Genomic DNA, 16,957 nt, shown 5'->3' with positions numbered 1-16,957 from the left:
CCATTAATTATTGTTATATTTGGTATCATTTTTTGTATTTCTTCTTCAATAATTCTTCCTTTAATTGGATTATTTCTTAAATCAATTTCTTCTATTCTTATATTAATTTCTTCTATTCTTTCTATTTCATTATTTGATATATCTATCCCTTTAACTATTGGATATATTTTATTAATATTATTAATTACTTGTATACTTTTTATTCTATTCCCTGAAAGACATATATATTTAATCATTGAATTCTTATCACTAATACTTTTCATTATCCTTTTGATAAATACTTCATCTACTTCTCTTTTACTTCCTATTTCCCCTATTTTCTCTTTGAGTCTCGACATGTCTATTATTCCTTTCCTTCCATCATACCATTTCTCTAAAATTTCTTTCCCTATCTCTTCTATCCTTTTTTCTTTGTTTTCTATTACTTCAACTCTCACCTCCATATCTTTATATCGGATTATTCTTTTCTTTCCTTCTTTATTCATTTCTTTCTTTTCTACTTGACATATATAATTCATCCCTATCTCTTTAATCTTTCCAATTCTTATATTCATCTCTCTCTTTAAAAATTCTTTAACTTGTTGTCTTGTCCCATTAAAATTATATACTCCTATCTTCATTCCTTTCTTTTGTTTTTTTAGTTATTCTCTTCTTTCTTTTTCCTCTCCCTTCTACCTTTTTCTTTTCTCAAAATTAATTAATCACACTTTTCTTAACTTTTTTTTTGTTATTTATTAAACACAATACAAATTATTATTTTAAGTGTAATTTTTCCTATTTTTAATAAAAAATTCTTTTAATTCAACTCATAATTGTTGCTAACGTTTTTTCGTTGAAGTATAAGAATATTAAACTGATTAAAAGAAATTGATTCAAACAGATGAACCTATTATAATAATGTTTATAAAAATTAGAAAACTCAATAAAGTAATTTATTTATTAATCATTTTTATCTAGAATTAAATTAAAACAAATTACTCACTCATTAAAATTTATTATAAATAGTTTTTTATCTTTTTTTTATGTAAAAAAAGACAAAAACTGTTAAGTTTTAATTGGAGTTAATATGCACTTGCTTTATTTGCTGTTATACCAATATTTTTTTCTTTGGTTAAAACAATTTCCTCTTTTAGCCTTTTTTGGTTGAGTTATAAAATGAAAAATATGTCATTAATAATAATTGTATGTTTAAGAAGGGTTATATTTTCATTATTCCATGAATTATTTATTACTGATAAATAAACAATATTTAATTTTTTTTTGGTTTATAATGAGAGTTTGTAATGTTATATATAAGATGAGATGAAGTATCAGTTTTTTGCTTTAAGTTTTATGTTAATATAATAGTTTATATCTTACACATTATCATTTATTTCATTAAAGTAATAATCCCCTTGAGTTATTTAATAAAAGTTATTGAACTACATTTAAACAAAAAGGAATTTTTTATGTTTATAGTTTATTCAATTCAAAATAAAATATTTACGTTTTATAATTCTTGAATAACAAAGTCTACGTTATTTTAATATTAAAAAAATTACTAATTGAATAAAAATCATCAATAAAAAGCAATCATCTCTCATTCATTGTGGTACTTATTATTTCTCTTCAGTGAATTTTGAAGTGCCAAAGGCATCAGTAATTTCTTTGAGAATATTACTAATTTGTTTTGAATTAATAATCATAATAGAAATAAAATCTTTTACCTTTCCTGGTAAAGTCCATCTATCCTTAGAAGATACGGAAACAACAACACCAGCTTCTGCAAATTTTGAATAGATTTGATTTTCCATTAATAAATATTCTAATTCATCAGAAACATGAATTTTCTTTTTTCTTCTTATTACTGTCTGTTCTTCATCATCATTATTTCCATCATCATCATCAAGACCTTTAACACATGATGCAGCAATGACATAATAATTAACTGGTTGAGTGATGTGATGTTCAGTATCATAAATACCAATTTCTTCATAAATGGTATTATGTAATAATGAATTTAAGTCAGATGGACAATTTACCATTCTCTCATTAACAATTAACATTCTTCTTCCTGCTTCACCACTTAATACTTTCTGAACAAAATCAAGTTTTTCTTGGTTATATTGTTTGAATGCATTAATAGTGTATTTACAAAAATCATCATAAATTCCATCAACTTTTAATGACTCAAAATCTACTGGAATAGCAAGACCATAAGTATCATTATCACTATTCTTAATAACTGACCCTATTTCTGTTTTGATTAAAATATCAGTCAATGTCCTCAAATTAATTCCAGTGTACTTTAAAGGACTGTGTAATAAGAAATTCTTAATTTCTAAATAATCATTTTCACTTTGATTTTCTAAAAAGATGTCTACATTAATTTCTTCCATTGCATCATCTCCTTCATCTGTTTCTACAGGAACAAATGTATTTTCTTCTAATTCTTCTTCTTCCATTGCATTACGTGCTCTTCTCTTCATTTTCCTATTTATCTTTTTTTTTAATTTTAGGGTTTTTATGACAAAATTTTAAAATAAAACTTTTTTTGTTTTTTGAATTTTATATATTTTTTTGTGCTTTTTTTTATTTCTTCTTTTCTTATAGTCTTAAAGTGTTTTTTTTGTTTATATATTAGATACAACCTAATTTAAGAGCAAGAATAAATGGTAACTCAATAGAAAAAAAACAACCAATTGAAATTTTGATTATAGTATTTATTATATTATAATTTAGTTAGAGAAGAGAAGAATTTGAAATATCTTTTGTTATACTTCACAAAAAAAACATCACCAACTTAAAATATAAAATGATCCTCTTACAAAGAGAATACATATATTTCATTATTTTTGTTATTATTCTTCAACTATCTGCGATTTATCTTTATGGAACTGGGTTTTTAATCACATCGATTCAATCACAAAAGAAAAGTCAATGTAATGATCCCTTAATGACAAATACACTTTATGCACAGTCTCATCCTCCTGAATTATGTTGGACAACTCCTTTATTTAAGAAAACAGCTTTGTATCTTGTTGATGCTCTTAGATTTGATTTTGCTTTTTCTACTGACTATCCTCCTTTGTTTGAGAATATCACTGACCCTAATAACTTTAGATTCTACCATAATAATATGGGTGTTTTTAATTCTTTAGAAAATCAATATCCTTCTCGTTCTTCAAAATATCATTTCATTCCTGACCCACCAACTACAACTGCACAACGTGTTAAGGCAATGACAACAGGAGGTGTTCCAGCCTTTATTGAAATATCTACCATGTTCAATAACCCTGCTATTGTTGAAGATTCATTAATACACCAATTTAAAGAGAATGGACTAAGAACAGTTTTTGAAGGAGATTCATTATGGATTGATTTATATCCTACTCAATTTAATGACGTTTCAACTGGTCCATCTCTTGACATAGCAGACTTAGATAGTGTTGATAATATATGTGATAAAGCATTACAACGTCATCAAAATGAAAGTGATTATGATGTAATGATATCTCATTTTCTTGGAATTGATCATACTGGTCATTATTATGTTGCTAACCATCCATCAATGAAGAAAAAATTAATTGAAATTAATAATATTCTTAATCGATCATTATATTCATTACCTGAAGATACATTAGCATTAGTATTTGGTGATCATGGAGTAACAGAAGAAGGGAATCATGGAGGATCAACACTACAAGAATTAGATGCAGGGATGTTTGTTTATGATAATAGGAAAAGTCGAAAAGGAGGAAGAAAAGAAGTAGAGAAGATAACACAAATTGATATTGTACCAACGATAGCAATTGGAATGGGTATTCCTATACCATACAGTAACATTGGAACACCGATTCGAGATATTATATTAGGAAGAGAAGAGAAACTTGAAGATATTCAAAGATATGTGAATGCATTAAACATCACAACGAATCAAATAATACGATATTTAAAAGAAAAAGAAGGGATAATACGAGAAACATGGATAAGTGAAATAGAAGAAGAAATTCAAAAAGTTCAAAAAGAAGAAATTCAATGGTTTGAAAACCAAGAAAAGTTATTAGAATTAATGAATGAACATGAACGAATAAGTCATGAAATACATAAACAATATGTAGAACATAAATCAACATTCAAATTCAATTATATGTTAGCTGGTATTATAGTAATGATTGTTTCATTAGTGTGTGGTTTACTCTTTGTTTTTGGATATCCACAATTCCATTTTACTACATTAAAAATTATTCATGGATTCATTTTAGGAATGGTTCCAGCTTTATTTTTAAGAAGGATATATGACATAGGTATGAGTAAAATTGATCAATATGTATTTTTTACAAGTCTTTTAGGAGGTCTTTCTTTCATATCGAATTTTGCAAGTCAATTCAATACATTTATTCTTTCTGGAACTAGAATCACAACAACTGTAACTTTTGACATTATTGTTAATATTATTCTTTGTTTTATTTATGGATTTGGACAATACACTGATTCATACATTAAAGAAGAAGAATATACATCATTTTATGTTGCAGAATGGATTTCAATAATTATGTTTTTCTTTGCATTATCTCAACGTAAACAAGGAAGTATTAAGATATTGTGTTATCATTTTCTTCTTATTATTTTAAGTTCTTGTATTAAATTATTCTCATTCCATGTAATATCCTTATTACTACTACCAATTGTCTTATACTTAATTACACATTCTATAAACATTTCAATTAGTTCAATATGTGCATTAGTTTATCATTTAATAAGACCATACCCAACTTCATTTTTAGGAATTATCTTACCAGATACTATTTATTTGTTAACACTTATTTCATTGGTTATGTGTTATAAGCAACGGTTATCAGTTATTCACTATTTATATTCATTGATACCATTAGCAACAGTTATACTACCATACTCTTCATCAACAATATTATTATTATTTATTGGTTTTGTTTATGTTTTTAAAGAGTATGAATTTTCAGAGAGTATTACCACTTTCTTCTTGTTTATTGGAATTCATTTCTTCTTCTTAAGTGGACATGCATTCCAATTTAGTGATATTCAGTTTAATGCTGGATTTATTGGAATACCATTCTATTCATTCTTTGGAAATGGATTTTTGGTTATTTTGAATACATTCTTCTTCCCTGGTATTGTTGTATTAGCTATTGCAGGAATTACACAATCAAAAGTTAATGGAACACTTCTTTATACTAGAAGCTCAATATTGGTTATGTTATTCTTTAGTTATCAACTCCTTTCTATTATGATTTTTACTTATTTTGTATCTGGGCATTTAGAAATCTTCAGAATCTTTACACCAAAAGTATGTTTTGATGCAGCAATAACAGTTGTAGTGGATGTCATTGTTTTTGTTGTTTATTTCATTCTAAGAGAAGCAAAAAGCGAACATTAATCCTGAAAAAACAAAGAATATTAATTTCGTTATTCTTTTAATTTTTGTTTTTCTTTTTGTTATTATTTGTAGATCTTTAGGAATATTTAGTAATACATCAAAATATAACCTATCTTTTTAAACCTATAGGATTTATATCTGTTGTTACAAAGTTTAAGAAAAAGACAAAAAAAAGATAAGTACGAATATTAAATAATAAAGTCTACAGTGAAATCAGCAATAATATTGTTTATAAGACCTAACAAGATTCTTTACATAAGGGTAAATACAATCAAGAGATTGGTCTCCTGATAATAACTGTTCAACTTGACTAATTAAGTCATCAATCTCATATGAACTAACTTCTCTTGGAGAATTTGGACAAATTCCAGTGACATCAGATTCTTGAGACAGTTCATAACAACTCTGAAGAATTAATAAAACTATTTGTTTATTAATTGCTTGTCTTTGATTAACTCTTTTTTCTTCTAAGCTAAATATTTTAACTGGTTTTCTTGAACCAACAGAGCAGTGATTTTCTTTTTTACATTGAGTAGTATAATTGCACCTCATAGTGTGTTTTGGTTTATCAATTTTCAAGATCTAATATATAAGTTAATAAGTCTTTGATCTGTTTCGTCATCCTCAAAACCATTTTTTGACTAGTTCTTTACTTCTCTGAAATTAAATATTTTTTATTAATTTCATTTCATATTTATTCCAATAACTATAACTTTTGTTAGTTTCCTTTTTATAAATTTAGATTTTTTGTTTTTTTTTGATAACTTCAAGATGAATGGTATAATCTGATTTGCATAAGATCGAGATGAGATTTTGTTTTTTATATAGTAAAATTTATTAAAAAATAACTCCTCTTATAATTTACTCAAAAAAAAAAAATAACTATACAAAATAATAAAAAAATAATAAAATAATGATATTTACTTTAGTATTTAATTTTTCATAGTTTTGGAGAGCTTATTGTTACTTTCTTCATTATCACTTTCTTTATAACAAGAATTATTTGTTGGTATATTTGGTTTGATATTAAACAATCAAAATAACATTATTGTATAAGTAATACATGTACCATTTATTTATATAATACTTATTATTGTTATTATGATAATGTCAACGTTTAATTCTCTTTACTTTTTGTTTTAATAACACAAGAATAAATCAAGTAATTTTCTCTCTAAAAGAATATTTTCTAGATATTTATGATTAAAGTTTCTTAATTTTTCTTGTATTTTCTATTTATTTAATAATCTATTTATATTACTTTCATTTTGTACATTAATTACATTACTTAGATATTTTTTCTTTTATTTCTTATTGTAGAGATTTATCAATTCATTTTCAAAATTTATTCAAAAACAAAAAATAAAAAAAGGTGATTTAGAAGAGTAGTGCAAGAAGTAAAGACAACAACGAAACTAAAACATATGAAGTAGAATTTTCTGGGTCATTGTCTTTTTCAACACTTTGGATATAAACTTCATCACTTTGAATAGTTAATTTATAATTTTCAGAACCACAACTATAAGAGTCTTCAAAATTAAGAGGGAACTTATACTTGTTGAAATTAGTTTTGGTTGGTTCAGTAAATTTAGGTGGGTTTGAGAAGCAAATATTAGTAATTTTAAATGAACCAGTGTCTTGTGAGTCTATTGGTCCATTGTCATACCCAAAAGTACTTGATCTGAAATTATCGAAATTGAAAGTTTCATTAACGTTTTCATAGTATAAGTTAATTGAAATATTATAATAATGTAGTCTAAAATTATCTTTGCCATTATCAACATACCATCCTCCAAGGAAGAATGAACCAGTAGCAACTTCATCATCAGACTTTTCTTTATATAATAATGTTACTGGTTTTGATAAGAATTTTTCAGTATTAGTGTAGATATTAACACCATGAGAAGCAGCAGAAGGAGATACTCTAATTGAAATATTAGTATCGTATCCAATAAAGTTTTCTCCGTCATCTGGAAGAATAGTAAGATAACATGATTTACTATTATTAAAATTAAAAATAATTGGTCCTTCTACAGGGTCACAATAAATTCTTTGGTCATTCCCTTCAAAATCAAATGCACTTGATGGTATTTCAAAAAGATTACTTTCAGTATCAAACTCATATTTAACATTATACTCTGATGGATCTGTTGATTCTGTTGATGTACGTAATCTTTTATCTTTTTGTCCAATATCAGACTCTTTAAAATAATAAACAGTGTGTTGAGCAAAACACCCAACTAAGAATAACAATCCAAGAATGAACATAATTTCTTATTATTTAAAGATATAAAGTTAGTTTAAATACTAAACTTTCACCTTTAAATTTCGTATGATAAATGAAACTAATAATAAATAAAATTGTTGAATTTTTAAATTAAGAAAATAATAATAACTCTTTTCCAATTATTTATTTTTGGAACAATAAAAATGTAAATTTAACTAAAATTATATTTATTTCACTAATAATTTTATTATAAATTTTACTTTAGTATTATTAGAAGAAAATATTTCATATTTCTATTATTATATTATGACAAATTATATTTTTAGAAGACGTTATTATTTAATTTTTTTGTTATTAATAGCATAATTTAAAAATAAAACAAAATTTAAATATTGTTTTTCAATGTAACATTTTTGTTTTTAAGGAGTTAAGGTTTTACAATAATTAGAGGAGTTGAACTAAATAATAGAAGTGATAAAACTTAAAATTGAAACGGTAAGGAACTTTAAAAAGTTTATTTTCTCAACTCTAATGAACTGATATTTAAACAAAAAAACTAAAATAAATTATCATTAAATAAATATGGGAGACGAAGAAGTTCAAGCACTTGTTGTAGATAATGGATCAGGAATGTGTAAAGCCGGATTTGCTGGTGATGATGCACCAAGAGCTGTATTCCCATCCATTGTTGGTAGACCAAGACACGTTTCAGTTATGGCTGGTATGGGTCAAAAGGATGCTTATGTTGGAGATGAAGCTCAATCAAAGAGAGGTATTCTTACACTTAAATATCCAATTGAACACGGTATTGTTAACAATTGGGACGATATGGAAAAGATCTGGCATCATACTTTCTATAATGAACTTAGAGTTGCACCAGAAGAACATCCAGTTCTTTTAACTGAAGCCCCAATGAATCCAAAAGCTAACAGAGAAAAGATGACTCAAATTATGTTTGAAACATTCAACACCCCAGCTATGTATGTTGGAATTCAAGCTGTTCTTTCATTATATGCCTCAGGTAGAACTACTGGTATTGTTATGGATTCAGGTGATGGAGTTTCACACACTGTCCCAATTTATGAAGGATTCTCACTTCCACATGCTATTCTTAGACTTGATCTTGCAGGACGTGATCTTACTGATTATCTCATGAAAATCTTAACTGAAAGAGGATATGCTTTCACCACTACTGCTGAAAGAGAAATTGTCAGAGATATTAAAGAAAAACTTTGCTATGTTGCTGAAGATTTCAATGAAGAAATGCAAAAAGCTGCATCAAGCAGTGAACTTGAAAAGAGCTATGAACTTCCAGATGGACAAGTTATTACTGTTGGAAATGAAAGATTCAGATGCCCAGAAGCCCTCTTTCAACCATCATTCCTTGGTATGGAATGCAATGGTATTCATGAAACTACCTACAATTCAATTATGAAATGTGATGTCGATATCAGAAAGGATCTTTATGGAAATATTGTTCTTTCAGGAGGAACATCAATGTATCCAGGTATTAACACCAGACTTGAAAAGGAAATGATTCAATTAGCACCACCAACAATGAAGATTAAGGTTATTGCACCACCAGAAAGAAAATACTCAGTCTGGATTGGAGGATCAATTCTTGCCTCACTTTCTACATTCCAAAACATGTGGATTACCAAGGAAGAATATGATGAATCTGGACCAGCTATTGTCCACAGAAAATGCTTCTAAGTCATTTTTAGTTTAATTTCTTATTTTATTTTCAATATCTTTTTAATAAAAATTTTAAATCATATATTTGTTATATTGTTGATTGAAAAGAGTGTTGGCAGCACATTAGAAAACGAATCATCTAATGCGAATCTGTTAGAAATAAAGCTCTACTGGAGAAGTAGAGCATATTGAAGAAACTGAAGCAAACACTTCTCAATATTCATAAAATCCAATTGTGGATAGTTGAAAAGAAATTAATTTAGAAGTTAGAATAAAAACATAAATTATTTGTTGATTAATAAAACACACTAATATTTCCCTCATTTTTCCTTACTTCTGATAAGGAAGATGCTAATCCATAAGTTAGTTTATGAAGTTCTCTAGAGCTTTTTCTTAAAATTTGCATAGACTTACTTTTTGGTTGTTTAGACAATAAGTTCTTCTCTTCTTCATGAGGGACTGGTGTGTCAACGTCTTTATTTAATGTTTCAAGTTTTTCATTTTTCTTTTGAGGTTCAGGTGGTAATTTAGATAATCCTACTCCCATTAATGTAATACTGTAATGAATGAAATAAATGAGATTCTTAGCTTTAAATAAGTAATTTGAGAAGTAACAGATGAGTGATTTTGAGCAAACGATACTTTTAGTAGAAAGAATTGGAAGATATTTGTTTAATATGTTGGTACAAAAATAGAATGAATCAATAAAAGTAATAAAATAATAATAATTCAATAGAATATCATAAATCTCCCTTCATACTAAAATCATAAATTGAAGTTAACAAATAGATAAGAAGTAAATTAGTTTTAATTAAATAATTTTTTATTTGTAGACAATTTGAAAGGAACAAATTTAATACCATCACCAAGATAAAACTTGTTTTGGAATTCTACCCAATGAAGCCTTAATGTATGAAGGAATGCAGAAAGTGATTCCATTCCAATAAGAATACCTAGAGTAATTAATGCAAATAAAGCAAATCCAACAAATGTTAAGAAGAAGTTGTTAAATTCAAGAAGAGTATAAAATACATATTCTAAGAAAACAGAACCTAATTGAGCATGAGCTAATGACAATGCCCATAAACGAAGATAAGAAGCAGTATTAGAGATACATCCAAGAATAAATTCAACTGCATGAATAGTATTAAAAATAATAATTTCTAATAAATTATTACCATTTTCATCATCTGGGTCATATTTTACTCTAATCCATTCTTTTTCATCAAATGTATAATTTGGATTTTTTTTCTTAATTAATTTAAGAATTTTTGAAATTTTTGATTCTTCTGATAATAAATTCTCTTTTTTAATTGACTTATTTTCATTTCCTAATAAACTTACTCTATCTTCATTTTCAAATTGTTCTTGCATTTCTTCAATATTATTATTTGCTACAATATATCCATCATTTTCATTTGGAAGATATGGAATGTCATTATTTTCTTGTCTTATATCTTCAGTAATAAAATCATTATTTTCTTGATTAAATGGTTGATAATAATTATCTTGACCTTGTCCATTTTCACTTCTTTTTTGATCTTTCTTTTTTAATACATAGAGAAGAATTGGTTTTGGAACCATCATTGCAATAACTGACAATACTGTAAATATAAATAATATTGGTTCAATAAAACTTTGTCCCCAAAACATATGATTTGGTTCTGTTACTATTCCAAAATTTTGGAACATTTCTAAAAAGACATTTGTGATCATTGGTGCATCTTCAATAAAGAACATCCATTTAATAAGAATTAAAAAGCAAAGATATCCAAATGTACAACTCATAAATATTATTTCTGGAAGAAATTGAAATACTACATTTATTAAATTCTTATAATGAATATGATTTATCAATGAAATCCAAATTCCTATTGTCATGTGTGTTACTCCAATAAGAATTGACATTTTCATTTTTAATGAATTGTAAAAATATAATTCATTATTAGATGATTTCCATATTGGATCAACACCAAATGGATAAACATAATTTGGATTACTTCGTTCATAAAATAATCCATTTTCTTTATTCCAGGATGTTCCAAATAAGTCAATAGCAATTCCAAAAAATTCATTATATAAAGCACCACAATAAATAGAAAATAATCCCATTAATAAAATCATCCACCGTGCTCCAAATAACATATCAAATATTTCATTTCTTTTTGTAAGTTCAATTTTCTTTTGGAATATAATCATTAGAAGAGCAAATAAAAAAACAATAATACCATGTCCTATATCTCCAAACATTACTCCAAATAAAAATGGAAATGTAATAATATATAGAAATCCTGGGTTAACTTCTCCATACTTTGGAATACTATAAGAATCACAAAGATCTTGTGAACATTGACTGAATGAAGTAGTTGGAATGTATGTTGGTGGAATAGCATTTGGATGTGGTTGAATAACTCCAAATAATGGTTTAACTGGTCCTTCTATTTCTTCTAATGCTCTATTAATTTCACTAAATTGGTCTGTTGGAAACCATCCTTCTCCACATAAATGAGAATGTCCTTCATCAACATAAAACATATTAAGAGTAAAATAAACTTGACGTTCTCTTTCAATAACTTCATTCCAAATATTAATGTCACTAGCAATTAAACGAAGGCATTGTCTTTTAGCTTCTAATGCTCCATTCAATACTTCTGTTAATTCATTTAATTCTTGTCTTTTTTCATTAACATAATTTATTCGTTCAATAACATCAATTGGCATTGAATCAAAAATTCTAGCTGAAGATGTTAAACATATTTGATTTAATTTATTTAATACTTCATCTCCTTGTATAAATACAACAAATCCTGTTTTTCTATTATCAATTGGTGCTGATCTTGTAACAACAAACCCACGAGATACTCTCCAAATAACCATTCTTAATGCTTCCCATTTAGATGTATCTATAGTCCCAATAAGATACTTCAATGTTTGTGCAGTTGTTTGGTCAATATCTTGACCAATTAATTCATTAATATGTTCAGATAATGAAATAGCTTCATGAATTCCACTAACTGCACGCTCAGCTGCAGCCACATCAGAAGTTAATTGTTTGAGGTCATTATCAAATGTTCTTATTTTTAATATTAATTGTTCAGAACTTAATTCAGATTGTTGAGCATCAGCTGTTGCAATTGGCAATAGATCTACAGCTAAACTATTTCTTTTAAATATTTTATTAAAACCATCTCTACTTTCTTCAAATGAAATAGTTTCTTCAAATATTCGAATAATTCGTTCTATTTCTTCACATCTTTTAATTTCATTTATAAATCTTCTATCAAAACTTGCTAAATTATCATTAAGATCTATAAATTGAATTATTCCTAATTTTCCAATTCTTTCAATAGTCTCAATGGCAATATTTGATGGAACAATAAGTTGCCCTAATGACATATCTTTCCCTCTAAACATTTCTCCCATACTTTATTCAATAAATCTTTCTATTTAATTTTTAGTTCCTTTTTTAAGTTCATTGATTATTCATTTTCTATCGTTTTTTAAGACGTTTTGTTTCTTCTTTCAATTCCTCATTTTTTTTATGCTTTATATAACGTAATTTACCATTAAAAATGATTAATTCTTTGAATAAATAACAAAAAATAATACAAACATAAAAATATCATTAAAAATAAGAAATAAAAAAATTGTTAATTATGAGAACAAGTTTTACGAGAATCATCAAGAAATTCATACCCATAATAAAATTCTTTCCCAAACATAATTTGTTCACGGGCTGTTTGTTGAAAAGTTTCTGATACAAATGAAATCATATCTTCACCAATAGTTTGTATGGCAATAGAATCAAGCATTATCCCTAAATGGTCATTCCAAAGTTGAGTAAATTTAATTAGTTGAACTGTCTCAATACTCTCTTTTGATCTTTTTGTTTTAATTTGAAATCCGTCTTTCTTTAATAACTCCATTAATTGATTACAAGTAAGAGCAATCCTGTTTCTTTGAGTATATTTCATGAGTTGATTATGTGTATATCTTCCATCATTTTCTTTTTCAGATTCAAGTAATTTGCATCTACTTTCCAAGTCCATTTTAAAATTAATGAAAGTATTTCCACGTTGAAGTGATACAACCGTAAGAAAAGGTAATGATTTCTTTGCCATTTTTGGTTTTTTTAAAACGATATTATATCCCATTGATATCAGTAATCTTAACAAAGTCCCTTGAATTTGTGACTCAAATGATTTGGACTTTCGTTTTGATAAGAAAAATGGTTTTCTTCCTTTATTGAGTAATGGTGGCTCATCAGAATCTTCTGGTGGTGGTTTAACTTTATCACTATTTGAATCTTCCATATCGTTTCTGGCTTAAACAAAATTAATCTGAATTTTTAGAGATTATTTTTTTCACTTTTATTTCTTCCTCAACTCATTTTTATAAATAGTAATATAAACTATTAAATAAAACTATTATATAAATTCATTTTTAAAATATTCTTGAGTTTTTCAAACTTTCAAAATTTTTACCAAACTCAACGAAATTAGAATATTGGAAAGAACTTGAAACTAAATAAAAAGATTAGTTCAAAACTATCCTGTCTTTTTCAAACCAAAAATTTAAGAAGTGCGTCATTCTTTTTGTCATAGAAAAATGAAAGACAAAAAAACAAAAAAAAAATGAAAATTATATTTCTAATAAAAAATAGAAACAGAAGGAATTTTTTTTGAAAGAAAGAAAAAAGTTGAACTGTATTTAATTACAAAATGAATATATCAACAGAACAAATAGACCCTTTAGATAAAGAAGCAAAACAATATAAAAAATATTCATTCAAAGAAAAGAAAAAATTAAAAACTATCGCTGGAGGAGCATCTGATATTGGTGTACGTCCAGCAAATGAAGATACATTCAGAATTATTCCTAATGCCCAACAATTAGTACCAATGAAAAAAAATAAAAAAATGGGGTGTGAATATTATGGATTATTTGATGGACATAATGGATTAGAAGCATCAAAATTTTGTGCTGAACTTATGCATGAAGAAATATTAGAAGATCCTGACTTTGTTAATGGATATTATGAAAATTGTATGGTAAATGCATATTATAGAATGGATTGGTTATTATGTAATTATCATATTAAAGATAATAGTGGATGTACGTCAGTTACTGCATTAATACAAGGAAGGTATTTAGTTGTAGCGAATGTAGGTGATAGTGAATGTCTTGTTATTAAATGTCGTTATTCAAATGAAGTTGAAGTATTAACATATAAACATACAGCAAAAGATGAATCAGAAAAACAACGTATGAAATCTAAAGGAGGAATAGTTTTTAATGGTAGGGTATATGGTTCTATGGTTGTTTCTCGATCATTAGGAGATAAAACCTATAAAGTTTGTATTTAATTTAGTAACAATATATATAATTTAAATACTTAATTGATGTAATGAAATACTTAAGCTTTAGGGTAAAGGAGTTGTTATTCCTGAACCTTATATTAATATTTATGAATTAACAAGCGATGACAAAATTATTGTATTGGCATGTGATGGCGTATTTGAAAAAATGTCATATGATGATGTTATGGAGTACGTTTGTACACAAAAACAACAAGGAAAAAATCCTCAAGAAGTTGCAAGAAATTTAATTCAAGAAGCAATAGCAAGAGGATCTAAAGATAATGTTACGGCTGTTATAATATTTCTGAATTGGTGTTAGTTTGTATCTAATTAACTTTTCCCTTAAAAAGAAGTTCTTGGAATAAATTACAACCAACCAAATGAATTTCATTTTTTGTTCTTCTTTTAGTCTGATGAGAATGAACGTATTGTTCTATATTTATATCACCTTAAAATAGGCTTTTTAAATTGAGATTTTTCTAAAAATTTTCAGTTTTATTTTTTTATGGTAGTTTTCTTCTTTTTTTTTTAAGAAATTTTTGTTTTATTAAATTTTTTTTTTTAATTGAAAAAAAAAAAAAATAGAAGAGCTAAAATTATTTAAAAAAAGGAACTAATAAAACTATTAAAGGTGAAAGAATGAGCGGATCAGAAGAATATGATTTCCTTTATAAAATAGTATTAGTTGGAGAGAGTGGAGTTGGAAAATCCAATTTACTTTTAAGGTTTACAAGAAATGAATTTGATCCTGATAAACGATCAACTATAGGAGTAGAATTTGCTACACGATCTATTAATTATTGTGATAAAAATATTAGAGCTCAAATTTGGGATACTGCTGGACAAGAAAGATATCGTGCTATTACTAATGCTTATTATAGAGGAGCTTTAGGAGCATTAGTTGTTTATGATATTACTAAAAAGACATCATTTGAATCAGTTGAGAAATGGCTTGCTGAGCTTCATGAAAATGCAGATAAAAAAGTAGTTCAAATGGTTATTGGTAATAAATGTGATTTAAGTCAAACAAGAGAAGTACAAACTTCTGAAGGTGAAGAATTAGCTAAAAAAAATAATGCATTCTTTTTTGAAACATCAGCTTTAGATGGAAGTAATGTTGAAGAAGCTTTTATGACATTATTAAAAAAGATTTATGATGATTCAAGTAAATCTGTTGATGGAGAACAAAGTAATACTAATGAAATTAAACCAGCAACTGAACCTATTGATCTTGGAAGTCAAAATAATAAACCAGAAGAAAAGAAATGTTGTTAAAATAAAAAGAAGGAACAGGAAATTGGGAATTATTTCCGTTGTTTTAATTTTATTTTCAACGTTCTTTATTTAATTTTTATTTTTAATAAATAAATAATTTATTATTAGTTCAATAGAATGTATAAATAGAAGAATATGTATTATATTTTATTATTACTTTCATATGTAAAATAAAATTAATCGAAAGAATTAACTAACAAAAAATTTATTAATCAATTTAAATGAATATGTTTTATAAATCATTTTTTATTCATCACTTGCTTCTTTTTGATTTAATACTTTCTTTGGTTGGTCAGGTAATAACTCCATTTGCATTATTTCTTCTATATCTTTCATAAATTTATTTGCTTCTTCATCACTAAATTGTGATGGATTTGGTACAACTGAATAAAATTCAACAAGACTTGTTGGTGGATAATTTACAATAACAATTTTTTCTTGTGGTGTAAAATTAAATTGTTTAAGATATTCAGCAAGTTTTAATAACCTACGTTTGTGGTATAATGGTCTTGCAGTTTGTGTTTCATGTTCTCGATATACAAAATATTCAAAACTTGTTAAATCAATATTTTTTTTGACTTTATGATTAAGTAATGACATTAATTCAGCATTACTTAAAAGTCTATCTTCCACTTGTTGGTTTTGCATATAATATAATAAACTAGGTTTAATATTTTAGTTTTTTTATTCTTTCTATAATTCTTCTTTGATTTTTTTTTTCTTTCTGCATTTTTATTTTTCTGATATTATTTTTACTTCTATCTTCTTATATTTCTTTCTTTTTTTTTTTTTGAGATAATCAACAGTTATTCTATTGCATAAAACATTATCATCGTTTTATCGTTGCTTTTTAAAATATCTTATTAAATTTATTTCTCTTTCTTGTGCATTTTTTTTTGTATTTATAAAAGTTTATTTTTTTCTTGTTTTGCTGATATTCAAATGTAACAAATTCTAATCATGAGATATGTAAATTGAATCGAACTAAAAAAATAAAAAAGAACT

The 16,957-nt window shown here is 26.0% G+C and overlaps 11 protein-coding genes across 11 annotated transcripts, besides 1 other annotated feature; 4 read left to right on the top strand and 7 right to left on the bottom strand.

Annotated features, from left to right (window-relative positions):
- Positions 1–620, bottom strand: EHI_107340 (uncharacterized protein; the record flags this gene model as incomplete). Its single annotated transcript, XM_001913638.1, has 1 exon — positions 1–620. A coding segment is annotated over one exon (620 nt), but the record flags the coding sequence as incomplete, so codon positions are not given.
- Positions 621–1,598: 978 nt separating this feature from the next.
- Positions 1,599–2,468, bottom strand: EHI_107330 (uncharacterized protein; the record flags this gene model as incomplete). The annotated part of the gene is made up of 1 exon (XM_647692.1): positions 1,599–2,468. One exon carries the CDS (start codon positions 2,466–2,468, stop codon positions 1,599–1,601), a length of 870 nt encoding a protein of 289 aa, XP_652784.1.
- A 326-nt stretch (positions 2,469–2,794) lies between these two features.
- On the top strand, positions 2,795–5,395 carry EHI_107320 (phosphatidylinositol-glycan biosynthesis class O protein, putative; the record flags this gene model as incomplete). The annotated part of the gene is made up of 1 exon (XM_647691.1): positions 2,795–5,395. The coding sequence occupies one exon, from the start codon at positions 2,795–2,797 to the stop codon at positions 5,393–5,395; it is 2,601 nt and encodes an 866-aa protein (XP_652783.1).
- A 213-nt stretch (positions 5,396–5,608) lies between these two features.
- Positions 5,609–5,947, bottom strand: EHI_107310 (uncharacterized protein; the record flags this gene model as incomplete). The annotated part of the gene is made up of 1 exon (XM_647690.1): positions 5,609–5,947. The coding sequence occupies one exon, from the start codon at positions 5,945–5,947 to the stop codon at positions 5,609–5,611; it is 339 nt and encodes a 112-aa protein (XP_652782.1).
- Positions 5,948–6,772: 825 nt separating this feature from the next.
- On the bottom strand, positions 6,773–7,663 carry EHI_107300 (uncharacterized protein; the record flags this gene model as incomplete). The annotated part of the gene is made up of 1 exon (XM_647689.1): positions 6,773–7,663. The coding sequence occupies one exon, from the start codon at positions 7,661–7,663 to the stop codon at positions 6,773–6,775; it is 891 nt and encodes a 296-aa protein (XP_652781.1).
- A 505-nt stretch (positions 7,664–8,168) lies between these two features.
- Positions 8,169–9,855, top strand: EHI_107290 (actin, putative). Its single transcript, XM_651646.2, has one exon. It carries the CDS (start codon positions 8,205–8,207, stop codon positions 9,333–9,335), a length of 1,131 nt encoding a protein of 376 aa, XP_656738.1. The 5' UTR covers positions 8,169–8,204; the 3' UTR covers positions 9,336–9,855.
- Positions 9,431–9,559: a repeat region.
- A 269-nt stretch (positions 9,856–10,124) lies between the features above and the next one.
- EHI_107280 (vacuolar proton ATPase subunit, putative) lies at positions 10,125–12,740 on the bottom strand (the record flags this gene model as incomplete). The annotated part of the gene is made up of 1 exon (XM_647687.1): positions 10,125–12,740. One exon carries the CDS (start codon positions 12,738–12,740, stop codon positions 10,125–10,127), a length of 2,616 nt encoding a protein of 871 aa, XP_652779.1.
- A 227-nt stretch (positions 12,741–12,967) lies between these two features.
- EHI_107270 (uncharacterized protein) lies at positions 12,968–13,648 on the bottom strand (the record flags this gene model as incomplete). Its single annotated transcript, XM_647686.2, has 1 exon — positions 12,968–13,648. Exon 1 carries the CDS (start codon positions 13,628–13,630, stop codon positions 12,968–12,970), a length of 663 nt encoding a protein of 220 aa, XP_652778.1. The 5' UTR covers positions 13,631–13,648.
- Positions 13,649–14,038: 390 nt separating this feature from the next.
- EHI_107260 (protein phosphatase, putative) lies at positions 14,039–14,996 on the top strand (the record flags this gene model as incomplete). Its single annotated transcript, XM_647685.1, has 2 exons — positions 14,039–14,671; positions 14,745–14,996. 2 exons carry the CDS (start codon positions 14,039–14,041, stop codon positions 14,994–14,996), a joined length of 885 nt encoding a protein of 294 aa, XP_652777.1.
- Positions 14,997–15,312: 316 nt separating this feature from the next.
- EHI_107250 (small GTPase Rab11B) lies at positions 15,313–16,019 on the top strand. Its single transcript, XM_647684.2, has one exon. The coding sequence runs from the start codon at positions 15,317–15,319 to the stop codon at positions 15,950–15,952; it is 636 nt and encodes a 211-aa protein (XP_652776.1). The 5' UTR covers positions 15,313–15,316; the 3' UTR covers positions 15,953–16,019.
- Positions 16,020–16,198: 179 nt separating this feature from the next.
- EHI_107240 (uncharacterized protein) lies at positions 16,199–16,600 on the bottom strand (the record flags this gene model as incomplete). Its single annotated transcript, XM_647683.1, has 1 exon — positions 16,199–16,600. The coding sequence occupies one exon, from the start codon at positions 16,598–16,600 to the stop codon at positions 16,199–16,201; it is 402 nt and encodes a 133-aa protein (XP_652775.1).
- Between the last annotated feature and the right edge of the window lie 357 nt (positions 16,601–16,957).

The sequence above is a fragment of the Entamoeba histolytica genome, genomic scaffold (assembly GCF_000208925.1).
Source record: "Entamoeba histolytica HM-1:IMSS scf_1104750517911 genomic scaffold, whole genome shotgun sequence".
In the NCBI taxonomy this organism is placed as follows: domain Eukaryota; phylum Evosea; order Mastigamoebida; family Endamoebidae; genus Entamoeba; species Entamoeba histolytica.
Note: the sequence above shows the minus strand (reverse complement) of the source record. Positions and strands in the feature narration are given on the sequence as shown.